At 62.5% G+C, this 12706-nt stretch overlaps 1 protein-coding gene across 1 annotated transcript; it reads left to right on the forward strand.

Annotated features, from left to right (window-relative positions):
* Positions 1-644: 644 nt before the first annotated feature.
* NDUFS6 (NADH:ubiquinone oxidoreductase subunit S6) lies at positions 645-8043 on the forward strand. The gene is made up of 4 exons (XM_060634311.3): positions 645-816; positions 1534-1587; positions 6860-6982; positions 7867-8043. Exons 1-4 carry the CDS (start codon positions 685-687, stop codon positions 7933-7935), a joined length of 378 nt encoding a protein of 125 aa, XP_060490294.1. The 5' UTR covers positions 645-684; the 3' UTR covers positions 7936-8043.
* The last annotated feature ends 4663 nt before the right edge of the window (positions 8044-12706 follow it).

The following is a 12706-nucleotide window of genomic DNA, read 5'->3' on the forward strand; positions in this document are numbered from 1 at the left end:
CTCCTGGCGGGTGGGGGGGGGGGCAGCCCCACCCTAGCTCTGAACTCTGAGTCTGCCCCCCGTGCCCACCGCCCTCGGTGTAATTGACCCTCCTGACCCATCTATGAACAGGCAGTTCGGAGAGGGAAGCACCGGGACCGCCAGCGCGGGTGTGCACAGGTGTGCTCTAGAGCAGGGAGCCCTCGGGGCTGATCTGCATGGGGATGACATCGAATGTGTCTTACTGGTAGCTTCACTGGAGTTCTGCTGCAGAAATCCCAATTTCTGCTGTCCCCGCGCCCACACAGAAATGCGCGCTGCGCAACGTGAATGTACGTACAGTTTACTCAATGCAAGGACCCTTCGCCAATAAAAACATTCGATACGCAACCTCCTCCCATGATTATCAATTGTCATCGAATGTGAAGAGTGCCCTTTCATTTTCCATCCTGCTCTGCCCTAGCCCTGGCAGGGGGGGGCCACTCAGCAGTCGATAAATGCTCAGGTTGCGCACAAATTTTCCCGCCTTTTCCGTACTGAGCCTCGGCCCCACCGTTGCACCTGCTGGGCGGCACTCGCCCGATCGCACTGCGCTTGCGCGTCCCCGCCCCCAGCGTAAGTTGCCGCAGCAAGCGCCCCTCCCTGCGGAAGCCGTGCGCACGCGTCAGCGCGTCGGTGCGCAGGGTCGGGGGTCAGCCCGCAAAGATGGCGGCGACGGTGACCTTCTGCCGGCTGCTGGGCCGGAGCGGTCCGGCGGCGCTGAGCCTGCCCCGTAGCGCCAGGTGTCTAGGGGTGCGGACTTCACCGACCGGCGAGAAGATTACGCACACCGGCCAGGTAACCGCCGCGGCGTGGAGGACGCCCTCCATCTCGGCTTCCCGTCCCTCCGGTCCCCTCCCCCTGCGGCCGGGGGACGCGCCGGCCGGTGGGCAGGGTCTCGCAGGCCGGGTCCCGGGCCGGCCCCCGTTCACGTTAGGGTGGGTGTGTGCGGGGGTCCCACGCTCTGACCGACGAGACGGAAGCCGCCCCACCCCCACGGCCGCCGCCGTGCCTCTGCAGTCAGGGTGGGCTCGTCCTCCGAGCGTCGCCAGCTCCAGCATCAGGCCCGTCCCTGTGGACAGGCTGACCGTTGGGGCCCGCGTGCGCTTCCTGTCGTGTCCGCGGTGCTGGGCCGTACATTTTAACAAGCCGAGGGGCCGCTGTAGTCTAAGCGGAAAAGTGAGCGAGGTACCTGTGTTATTAAGGAGTCCCCTAGCCGACACTTTTATCCGATGTCGGCCGGAGGTGAAAGAAAATTGGGGGTGCCCCTCCTCTGCCCGAGTTGGTCTCTGCTCTTTCAGACCGCACCTCGCCACCTTCTGATTCCGATTGTTGTCCCGTCTCACTTTCGGTATCTCGCTGGAGAATGCCCCTGGTCAGGAAGTTGGTCACGAGTGGCCAGAATGTTAAGAAAAAAACACTTTCCTGTAATGTTTACTCTTGGTATGAAGTGACTTCTTCCCGGATCGGGCTGTGAAAATCATATAAGGTCTTTTTTTTTTTTTTTTTTTTCAGGCTTATGATGATAAAGACTACAGGAAAATCCGATTTGTCGGTCGCCAGAAAGAGGTAAGCCAAACTTGTAGTGAAAGAGAGGTAGGCTTTGGTAAAACCTTTATGTAACCAACAGGAAATAAAAGTTAATCTCTGGACTTAAATTCTCAAACTGGGGGCACCCTGGAGGCTGTGGAGGTTTGCCTGTCTTTGAAATGCTAAATGTGCCTGTATTTATTTTGTCCCCCCCCCCCATTGTAAAGTGACATCTTGTGTCTCTCGGTTTCTGTATAAATGGGAGTGATCTTTTTCACCCCCTCCATTTCTGTGTCTTACACTCCTGAGATCTTCAGATTAAAGGAAGTCACAGCAGCTTTTAAAAATTACTCTTTTGGTCACTCTTTGGGGTACGCTTGTCATATTTACTGCCAGACAGACCAGACTGTGTTCTCACGGGGACGGACATGCACACACTGAAACCGGCACGAGGGTTGTCCTTCCCCGCGTGGGTCTGACGGCTCACCCACCGTGTAACCGCTGGAGATAGGGCTGACGGTGGAGTCAGCCCGCAGGGGCCTGTTCGCGTCCTGGTTCCTCACCCGCGCTGCCAGCTCCCCAGTCTCCGTGCGTGTTGGTTCGGCCGGTTTTCCACTTCTGAGTCCATTTGTTTTCCACGGTCGCCCTGAGTCCGTCCTTCCCTCAGTCAACCTTCTCCTTGCTCCTCAGTTGTCCCTGAATCGTGTTCCCTTCCCCGTTGATCTTGGTTACATTGTCCGTTCTTATCGTCTACATTTCTACTTCCATTCCTGCTTTGTGGGCCTGGTGGGGCAGGTGGAGGAGGCGGAGTTTGGTGCCCTGTGGGGAATGCATGGGTCCTGAAGATTGGGGGTCGTCCCTGTGGCCTGGCCCCCGGCCCCCTACCTCAGCTCTTCTGATGTTCCAGCAAGCACCTGGGACTGTCACAAGCTCCTCTCTGCTGGAAACTGTGTGGCCTCTGGCTTCTGATTGCCGGGGCCGGAGGGGCGGGGGTGGGGGGGGTGGGGGAGGGGAGGGGGCGGTGGCGGCAGAGGGGTCGCATCAGGGAAGCAACCTAAAATTGAAACTGAACAAACAAAGTCAGAGTTGGCGAAGCGAGTAAAGTGGGAACGGGGCAGTGCTGAAGGTGTTGCCTCGCTCTGTGAGCTCCCCCAGGTCTGCACCCCTCTCCCAGCTCTGGGTGTGCGTGGCCTTTTCCTGGCTGAGATCGTGAGGGCCGAGGGGCACATCTTCACGTTGTAAAGGTGCACAGTGTGTCTGTAAGTGGTGAGTAGGCATCCGCTCCCGCTTTCCTTCCTTCTGGAAGAAGTCAACACAGCTGGGCGTCGCATTCATAGGCGTGGCTCTTCTGAAACATTTCCCTTCCCAGGTATATCCTCTCTGTCTTGACAGTGGGGTGAATGGGGTCCACGGGCCTTTGGCTTCCTGGGGGGAGGGGGGGCATGGCCTGTCCATATGTTTGCCCCCCAGACCCAGAGGAAAACCCTTGAAACTGAGTTCCTAAACTGCAGGGTCCAGACACTTCTGGCCCTGGGCGCTGAGCCTCGCGGCTGGCGGCTCTGCAGCCCGTGCTGGGTCCTGCTCCGCGTGTCTGAGCTCGCCCTCCTGGCACCCGCTGGGTGGCCCCTGAACCTGTGTCACCCCAAAGCACCCGTGGACACCGCTGTACAAAAGTCCTAAGGGGTGTTTTTGAGCATTTTCTCCAAATGTAGCTTACTTTTTAATTTGGATGAAAGCTTCAGTTTTTATTTTGACCTGAAAATTATACACGTGTGTGTACACGTGCGTTTAGCTAGGTATAAACGTTGGTATTAGTATGAAAACAGTCGATATTCCAAATAATTGGATTGGGGCTTTTACTTTGCTTTAAATCTGTAGCTCTCCATGAACACGGTTAACGTCCCGCAGGACACTGGTTGCTCAACTGGGCTGCGATTCCTTTTGGACAGTTTAATACTGTCTTGTGTGGTCCTGTGTTTGGCGTTGTGCCTTTGATCTGCACTTTCCATAGGAACTGTTGCTGCCAAAACACCAGCTAAAAAATACAAACGGCTCACTAGGTATTTGGACCTAAACATGTTTGTGCCCAAGTCGGTTGACCAAGAGGCACATAACAAGGTAGTTTCGTGTTTGCTACACTAGTGACGCGCATAGGACAGCTGTCCGGCCATCGGCTTATGGCTTGTGACGCAGCGTGTGCTCACAGCTGAGGCGAGGCATGCGGGGCGCCGTGGCATTTCTCTGTTCGTCCCTCGGAAGGGCTGGGGACGCTCCTGGCCGTGCCCGTGGGAACCGGGTCGGCAGCTGGGCGCGCTCTGGCGCTGGGACTGGGCCCTGCTTACTCTGCGGCTCAGTGTACGTATTCCCGCGGTCGGCCTGAGTCCTGGGAGCGAGACGTTCATCACGGTAGGTCAGGGTCACCTACTGAGTGACGGGGAGCTGAGTGACGGGGGCAGTCCTGTGTCAGTCTCCGGTGTCAGCTGCCCTTCCCGCGGGAGATGGTGGTCTGTCTGACTGCCGTGATGGGACCTGGGGGTTTGTTAGTGTGCCTTTGTGACACGTTTGTCACTTAGGTAGACACCATACTGTTTTACAGCACGAGGCTTTATTTGTGGGGCGTGTGGCTCTGTCTGCAGCAGAGGTGAGTGAGCGCGACATCCCTCCCTCCGCAGCCCGCCGTGAGGTGCCGGCATCGGGAGCGGCGGGGCCGTCCACAGGGCGCCGAGCTCAGAGTGCTGGTGGGACAGCGCGGCCACACCCAGCGCGTCCGTATCCCGCGGCCACGCTGCCTGGCCTCCCCGCGCACCTGGTGTGTTGGCTCGAACGCAGCCGTACTTCCCAGTAACTTCCTACTGTGTTTCTGGAAATAGAAGTTGGAGGAAAAGTCTTACAAAGTCAGGGTCTGTAGCCGTCAAGCTTTTTAAGAAATAACTAAACTTTCCCAAAGTGTCCCCGTCCCGTGGATTTGGGGCGTCAGGTCTGGTGAGGTGCCTGGGAGAGCGAGGGGCCGGGCCGCTCTGGGTCCCGCGTCCTCTGGACGGAGTCAGCCGGCTCCAGAGAATCTGAGGTCAGTTGTGCCTTTCTGACCGACCCCTGGGTTTTATCACCCGGATTCAGAGGCCCCACCCCCGTATTGGTAAAGATGGTGCCTGACCTTTGTTTCCTCATCTTCACTGAGGCGGTAGGCGGGGCTCTGGGCACACGGGGTGGGGACCCGCAGGGCCTGGTCACCGGGACTGACCCAGCGCGCACTTCTCGCCCGTAGTGACGCGTCAGAACTGAGGCGGATGGGGCGAGCGGGTGGCGAAGTCTCCGGGCGGTGTGTGCTCCGTGCGGCCTCGCACTTCCTGTCTTGTCTCCTGGGGCATCTGTTGGGGACGCGCGATGTTCCGCTGCTGACGGCCTTCCGGCTACCGTGCGCCTCGGTCACGTGACCCTCAGCCTCCGGGCGCGGGTGACCCTCCACGTGTGGCCACGCCGCTGTGTCCCTGCCTGGGTGGGTGGACGATGCTCGATCTGGAGGTGCCGTCGAGCGAGCCGCTCCTCGTCGGCCTGAGCGGGGTCCACACCTGCCGCCGACGGTGAGAGCGGGGTCCCGATGGCTGCGGACGACGGCGTCAGAGAGGAGGGCCAGCCGGGGCAGGGGCCTCCCGAGGGAGGCCCTCCGGGAGAGGAGGCTGCGGCCCCTGGCACGGCCGGCCCACCGCGGCAGGACACCGGAGTCGGCCCCCACACCGGGCCGTGGGCTCGCCAGGGACCGTGTGGTCTCGGCTTCGGCCCTTGCCCTGGACACCGACGCCGGCGCTGCACGTGCACGGCCTCCCCGGCCCTCCAGGCTTTGTCTGCGTGGCGCCCACCAGGCGGCCCCGAGTGGCGGGCTCGCCGCGAATCCCGTGCGGGCCAGGCGGGCCCCCTGGCCCGCGTCCGAATTTTGCCGCGGCGGCTCGTCGTCAGAGCCGTGAGGTGCCGAGCCCCGACGTTCGAGTGGCCGTTTGAACGCGGAGGGAGCGTATCACGGCCCCCTGGTCCCGTGAGCCCAGCCGCTCCGATTCGGCAGCTTCCAGCGGCCGCGCCGGCTTCCGCTCTGGTCCGGCAGCGCCCCGCGGCCCGCCAGCGCCGGCCGGCCGAGCGGCTCGTGACGTCGCGTCGCTCCGTGACGTCGGGTTCACCGGGACGCACGTGTGTCCCAGAGATGCCGACGTGACTGCGGCACCGCTTCCCGTGAGTGAGGTTCCCGGGAGTCCTTGAAGCGTCCCGGGGGGGGGGGGGGGGGGGGGCAGGTGCGCTCGGTGTGTCCCGTTACGAAAAATTTCATTTTTCGTTTGTATCTTGGAGCCTAAGCTCCGCGCACTGCTGACGTGTCTGTTTCTTTTAACTTTATGTGTTGCGCCCCCTCCTATCTGTCCATTTGTGTCCTTGGAGCTCACTTGTCAAAAGACCCGGGTCATTTTCTCCTGTGGGGTCACCCGCAGCTGGGTCTTCCTGACTGCGGTCCTTAGAGGAGTTGGTGCCTCTGTTCTGTGAGTGTCTAACGGGGGCGGGGTCAGGTCCGACTCCTGGTCTCTTCATGGCGAGGGGCGCTTCCAGCCTTGAGATGCAGTGTCCCTGGGGTGGGGGTGGGGGGCGGGCCGAGGGTCACGTTCTCTTGCGTCCCGGGAGCCCGAGGACCTGCGTGAAAAGAAACTTTGGGCGGCCTGAGGAAGGTGAAGAAATCGGTTCTCTGCTTTTGTTTATGGGCTTTTATCTCTAGTAAGGCGCTTACTGAATTTTTAAAGTCTGTGAAGTCACAGACTTGAGCCTAGCGTGTTTTGGTGCCTGCAGTTACCGTGAGTGCCCTTGTCCCTTGGATTCCCTCCCCTGCCCGGCCCTCCCCAGTTGGCTGTTTCCCCGGGTCGGCTGCCCTCTGGGGGCTGTATTCCTCTCCTCTGTGACAGCAGGGTGCTGCTGGGGACAGTCCCTCCCATGGCTCTTCCTGACCTGTCCCAGTGGGTGGCTGGTGCGGGGAGGGGAGCTTGGACAAAGCCCACCGGGCAGTTGTTAAAGGTCTGGAATCCAGGTTCTGGCAAGTGAGAGAAGTGAGAGGGGTTTGTATCCAAATTCTTGCACTGTTCCTGTACGTTTGAAATTGCATCCACAGGAAGCGCCAGAAGAGTGTGTGTCTGCACTAAGACACTTGTGTGCGACTGTGCCCGTGCCGGCTGGACCTGGGGGCCCGGGGGCCCGGGGGCACTGTCCACATGAACTTGGATTGTATGAAATTATGAAGCTGTTGTTTTTGGCTCTACGAATTTTTCTCTTCCTCTTGTTCCAGGTGAATGAAAACTTTGCCATCGATTTGATAGCTGAGCAGCCCGTGAGTGGAGCTGACAGTCGGGTGGTCGCGTGTGACGGCGGCGGAGGGGCTCTTGGCCACCCGAAAGTGTACATAAACCTGGTACCGTGTCCCCTGTCCTTGCTGTCCTAGTCTGAGGTGCCTTGTTGAGAGCGGCCGTCGCAGTGCCGACCTTGACCGCCACCTTCCCGCTCGATCTGCCCGTGGACCCTGCCGCAGGGACCCCGTGAAGGGCACCTGTCCCCCGGGACGCGCCTTCACGCCTCGGGATGCGTCGTCTCGCGCTGGGACGCGCCGTGAGGTGCTGTGTGAAGTACTTAGTGTGGCCAGCGCCGACTGTCCACTCTCCTTCCACGCGCCTACTCTGTCTTCCTGGGACCGTCGTTTCGGCCCCTGTGCACGTGGATGAGTGCGCGGAGCCTTAGGGAAGATGAGACGCGGGGCCGTTAGAGCGGAGAAGGCGACCGGGGGCTGGGGCTCAGCTGCCGTGGCGTCATGGAGGGGAAGGGGCTCAGCAGTGCCCCGGGGTCCCGTCCGCTAGGGGCCGGCGTGCGCCCGGACCGGACCCCGGTCCGGGGGTGCGCGGGTGGGCCTCTGCTCGGCACCCCACGCGCTCCCGTCCGTTGAGTTCTGTGCTCAGGGCCAGAGCTCGGCCGTCCCGGGCCGGGAGGGCAGATGGGCATCGAGCTAAGGCCCCAGGCGGCCGCTGTGCTGATCCCCGCTCCCTGCGGTGCTCCTTCGAGAGGACCACAGGTTCTGGCGTAGGTGCTGAGCTGGGGTTCGGTCCACTGCCCCGGCTGCAGCGAGTCAGGGTGTAGCGAGACCTGGGCCCCCGGTGCCACCGTGGTTCTTGGTCCCGTAGCGACCTCAGAGCTTTTCCGCCGTCTCTAGGTGAGGCTATAAGTCAGGTCCGTGTCTGCTGTCTCAGTGTTTACACTTGAAGTAGAATGTGGAAACATGAGATCTTTCCTCTTGAATCTTTTCAGGACAAGGAAACCAAAACTGGGACGTGCGGCTACTGTGGACTGCAGTTCAGACAGCAGCATCACCATTAGCGTGGCCAAGCTGTGCACGCGCGGGCGTCTCCGCCTTAACACGCAGCAGCCAAGAGCCCGGTGCCGTCACGGGGCGCCGCCGGCTGAATAAAGGGCGTTGTGACCCAGGACGGCGAGCCGCACGCGTGCTGCTTTCAGAGAGGACTTGGGAACGAGCACCCACCTGGAAGGGCAGGGTCCTCCTCCGGGCGCGCGGGGGGCCTCGCGGCACCTCCTGCGATCCGGGTCACCGCACCGGGTGGCCGAGGGGCGGGAGGGAGAAGGGCTTCTCCGATTTTGCGGACGAATGGGAGGTTGGTCAGGCTCAGGAGCTCCCACGGGGGCCGGTGCTGGGTTCAGGCCTCCACCCTCTGACTGGAAGCGTGTGCTCTCCCTGCCACTCCCCTGCGCCTGTGCTTCATTGTGTCCTCATCTTTCGGGTGAAATATAGACTCTTAAAGCCCGGGAACTAAGCATCTTCGGAAAGTACGGTCACCTACGGGCCAAATTCAAGGCAATCCGTGTAATGAAAAGAGTAATGGGTGTGAGGTAACACAGAAGTAACAGGACTTCAGAGGGGAGGGGAAGGAGGCTGGGTGCAGCCCCCGTGGGCTCTGACCTGTGGTCCGTGGGGTCCCGGAGGAGGCTCCTGACGCAGATGGAAGGTGAGGCCCTGACTAAACCAGGAAGGAAGGAAGGAAACCCACAGACCACGGGGCCCCCGCATCCCAGGGGGACCCGTGAGAAAGGACAGCGGGGCGTGTTCTGATCACAAAGCACTGAAGCCCGAGCCTTTAGGGGCCAGAGGAAAGGAAACTGTTAGAGCATCAGGAAGAAGGAATAGATCACCCAGTGCAGAGGTTCGCGCAGGGCGCCTCGGTTTTCAGTCCTGGAAGCTGGACACAGGAGTAGTGTCACTGGCCTAGAGCAGTCAGGAGTCCTGTGCACAAGGTCGTCCCCCACGGCGTGTGGAGAAGTCGCAGAGGCCCTCCTGGACCCCATCTCTGGCAAGGGAGGGCGCCAGGTCAGTCTGGGCGCCACCTGGGAGCGCACAGTGGGTCCTCATGAAGCTCCTTGGCTGGAGCCACACAGGAGGGTGGGCCTCCGAGCAAGTGTCGGAGGAGGGGAGGGGTGGGGGGAAGGGGCCAAGGGACCCTGAGGCCCTGGGGCAGGGGCAGGGGAGTGGGAGGATGCACATGTGAGGGAAACCACGCTGCCTCGGTGTCCCGTAACCTCAGGGACTGTCCGACCACAGCTGGCTGGCCGCGTGGGGTGGGGCACGGGTGGGGGTCGGAGGGTGTCTGTACATAGAGCACGGGGGTGGGGGGGCCCGATGATGTCATCGTGCAGAGCAGTGGGGCGGGGGCAGGTGGCATCACCATGCAGAGGTTCAGGGACCTGGGTGAGATTGCCATCCACGTGAAGGCCAGGGGTGCGGGGTCCCGTGACCTCACGCAGAGGCGGGTGTGCTCGAGTGATGTCATCGTGTGAAGCACGGGTGTGGAGTCGGGTGACAGCCTCACGCAGAGCACCGGACGCGTGGCCTGGGTGATGTCATCAGGCGGAGCAGGGGGGCCTGGGGGCCCCAGTGATGTCATCCACGGGAGTATCTGGGGCAGGTGGGGGGTTTCTGGATGATGTCAGCCCTGAGCCCCTGTCCCCTGTCCCCTGCCTGGCCAGGTAGGGGTCCTCCTGGGCCGAGCATGCCGGGAAGGGGCTGGTGACCCAGTGTGTCTGTGTGTGGCGGTCGCCTGGCTCTCCGGCGGGATGTGTCGGGGACCCCCTCCCACCGCGGGGTTGGTGATCTCCCGAGGACGAGTGGGTGGGCGCCACAGACACCGGCATCCAGGGAGGAACGGCTGCTGCAAACCGGGGGCTCGAAACCCAGGACCGCGGCCAGAAGTCTGGAATGGGGTGGCCCCAGGGCCCCGGCGCCCGCCCTCCGAAGGCACAGGCAAGCCTCCTCCGGGCGCCCTGTGGCTTCTGGGCTCGCAGGCCATCGCCCCTCTCTGCCTCGCCCCTCTTCCCTCCGTCCTGCCCCTGAGTGTCCTGTCTGAGCACGGTCATCGGCAGGGGCCCTGCTCCACTATGACCTCGTCTTCACCAGTGACCCCTGCGAAGACCCGGTTTCTAAATAAGGCCTGTTCTTCCACTCAGTGGATGAGGGTGTGGGGGACACGTCCCCCCCAGGGAACGTGGGAGCGGGGTACGTGCTCCTCCCACCTGGCGTCAGGGCAGACCGCACCCCGAGAGTCTGGGCGTGTGCCCAGAGGGACGGCGTGTCCTGGCAAGGAGCCACGGGAGAAGAGGGGGTTCGCCTTCCCTTTATGAGAACGTTTTCTGCATAAACACACACGTTTGACAAGTTTGCGTAAGGTGAAAACGCAACATTCTGTCTCCCGGTTAACCTTGAGACGTAAGAATGGAAATACGTATTTCTGGAGCCAGAGGAAGCAAACGAAAACCCACTAAAGTCGGAACAGCCAAGGGCAGGTTTCTCGAGAGGGAGCAGTGGAGGTCCCAGCCTGAGGGCAGCCCCCTCCTCCCAGCTCTGAGAGCCACTTCCTGATCTGTGTTGTGAGTGAGTCTGGTGACGGTGCTGTGTGTGCGCCTCGTGGGGCCGCCCCTGCCCCCGGCGGGCCTCCGGGGCCAGGCTGCTCCCTGTACTGCAGGTGGGAAGCTGAGGGAGGCCTCTCGTGACCGCCCACGCCCTCGGGGAGGGGGGTCCGTGCCCAGCCCAGCCCTGCGCCCCCGACTCGGCCACCTACGCCAACTTGCCTCTTCGGGCCCCGAGAGGAGAAGTAAACCTGACGAGTGCTGGGCCCTGACGAAGGGGGAAACGTATCGAAATGACCGGTCGTCCGCAGGCAAGCGCATAAACTTTACGGGCCGTGTCCGGTGGCGTGGTCACCCCGCGAAGCCTGCCTGCCTGCGGTCGGGGGCGGGTGGCCCTCGCGAGGCGATGCGGGTGTAGGTGCGAGACCCCTTCTGCAAACACGCCTGCCCCACCGCCCCTGTCGCGTCCTGCCTGAGCACAGTTCCCAGCACCACCCGGGACGGAAGTACGCCGATCTGGGGGGTACCTTAGACACCCCTCCCAGTAGAAAAGCAGACCCGGCTCGCATGGCCAGTGGTAGCGGGAGCACGTGCAGTGTGGAGTGGAAGGTTTCCCCCTGGAGCGGATTCAGGCCAAGGCAGGGGCTGGGCCACGCAGCCAGCAGGGTGGGCTCTGGTCTGCAGGAGAGGAGGCGAGGCTTCTGGACCGGCCCAGCAGAGCACGGAGGAGGGAGCCTGGCCGTTCAGAGCTGTGCTGGGGGCTCCCGGGACTGTTCCCGGGGGGCGTGCTCTCTGTGGGCTGTGAGGGGTCCCTACTTCTCAGAGACAGCTGTCCTTTGCAGGCCAGGATGGCCACCGGGATACGCTGCTTTGCAGCCGGTGTCGCTGTGTTCAGGGGACGGCAGAGACGGGGGACAGAGGCCACGTGCATGGTTCCAGGTGAGGGGTGTTGGCCTGTAGCTCCCTGTGGTTGTGGCTCAGGACCCCGGTGCTTCTGAGGTTGAGCTGGATGGACAGACAGCCCCGAGGTTCCTGCTTGGCTAAGAAACACGAACCAACCCCAGGCCCCAGGTCTGGGGCAGCTCCCTGGCCCCAAGGGCCCATGTGACAGGTCCTCCCCACTCCGGGAGACGTCGCCTGTGGAGCAGACGTGGTGCAGGGCCCCCGGACACGCTGGCTCCTTCCTTTGCCCTGATGTCTGCACAGTCTGCGTCCCGTGGCCGCTCCTGTCTTCCTTGATTCAAGTTTGGGCGATGCCTCTGCCTCCTTCCTCCTGCAACCCGCCTGCTTCCTGTTTGAAGCGAGGTTCTCGTGGGCAGCGCAGGGTTTTGTGAATCCGCTCTGCCAACCTGTCTCTTAATTGATGTATTTAGACCGTTTGCACGGAACGTAGTTATTGAAAAGTTAGGGCTCACGTCTGCCTCTTTTGGGTTTGCTTTTGTTCCGTTGCTATTTGTGTTTTCCTTTCCCTGAACCCCCTCCCCCCGCCCCGGCCCCGGCCCCGTGGGTTCCCGGAACAGGTTTAGAGTTCCAGAGCTGGTGCGGGCTGACGATGGCTCCCCTCCCCTCCCGCCCCGGCGGCCCCAGCAGGGTTTGGTGGTGGTGCCCGGCCGGTGGCAGGCTGGTTCCGCCGTGGCCTGCGCTGCGTGGCGCGGGGGTGGGCCCCGCGACAGCTGCGGCGCTTCGCTGTGCCGCCGTCCGCCTCCTCGGCTGGGTCTCTGGCTGGAGGGCACGGGCCTTGGCGTTTGTCCGCAGGCTTTGGCCTCCAGAGCTCCTTCCGCCCGTGCCTGGGGCCCGCGAGGCGAAGGGAAGACCCGGGAGCTCGGCAGCTGGTCTGCGGGTCCCCTGGGCCGGTGGCCCAGCTGGTCTGCCACGCCCCTCTCGGAGTCCTCGACCTCTGCTGCGGGTGCAGCACCCAGTGTGGCGCGTAGCGGGAGGAGTAGGGACGGCACGTGGGCCCACGCTCCCAGAAGCAGAGGACCACGCCATCTCCTGCGGGGAAGGACACGCACACCCGGGACTGGCGCTGCCGGCCCGGGGTGCCGTGCCGGGGGGGAGGCAAGGTGGACGGCCTGGCCCCGAGGTCCGAGAGCCGGCCTGCTTGTCAGCGTGTGCACCCGGGCCGTGCTGCTCCCCCGGGAAGCACCTCCGTATAGATACCACCCAGCCTGGGCCCTTGGCCTCCTGGTGCCCACACCCAGGGGCCCCTGTGCCCAGTCGCCGTGGCCACAGGGAG

Source organism: Panthera onca, chromosome A1 (assembly GCF_046562875.1).
Source record: "Panthera onca isolate mPanOnc1 chromosome A1, mPanOnc1 haplotype 2, whole genome shotgun sequence".
Lineage (NCBI taxonomy): Eukaryota > Metazoa > Chordata > Mammalia > Carnivora > Felidae > Panthera > Panthera onca.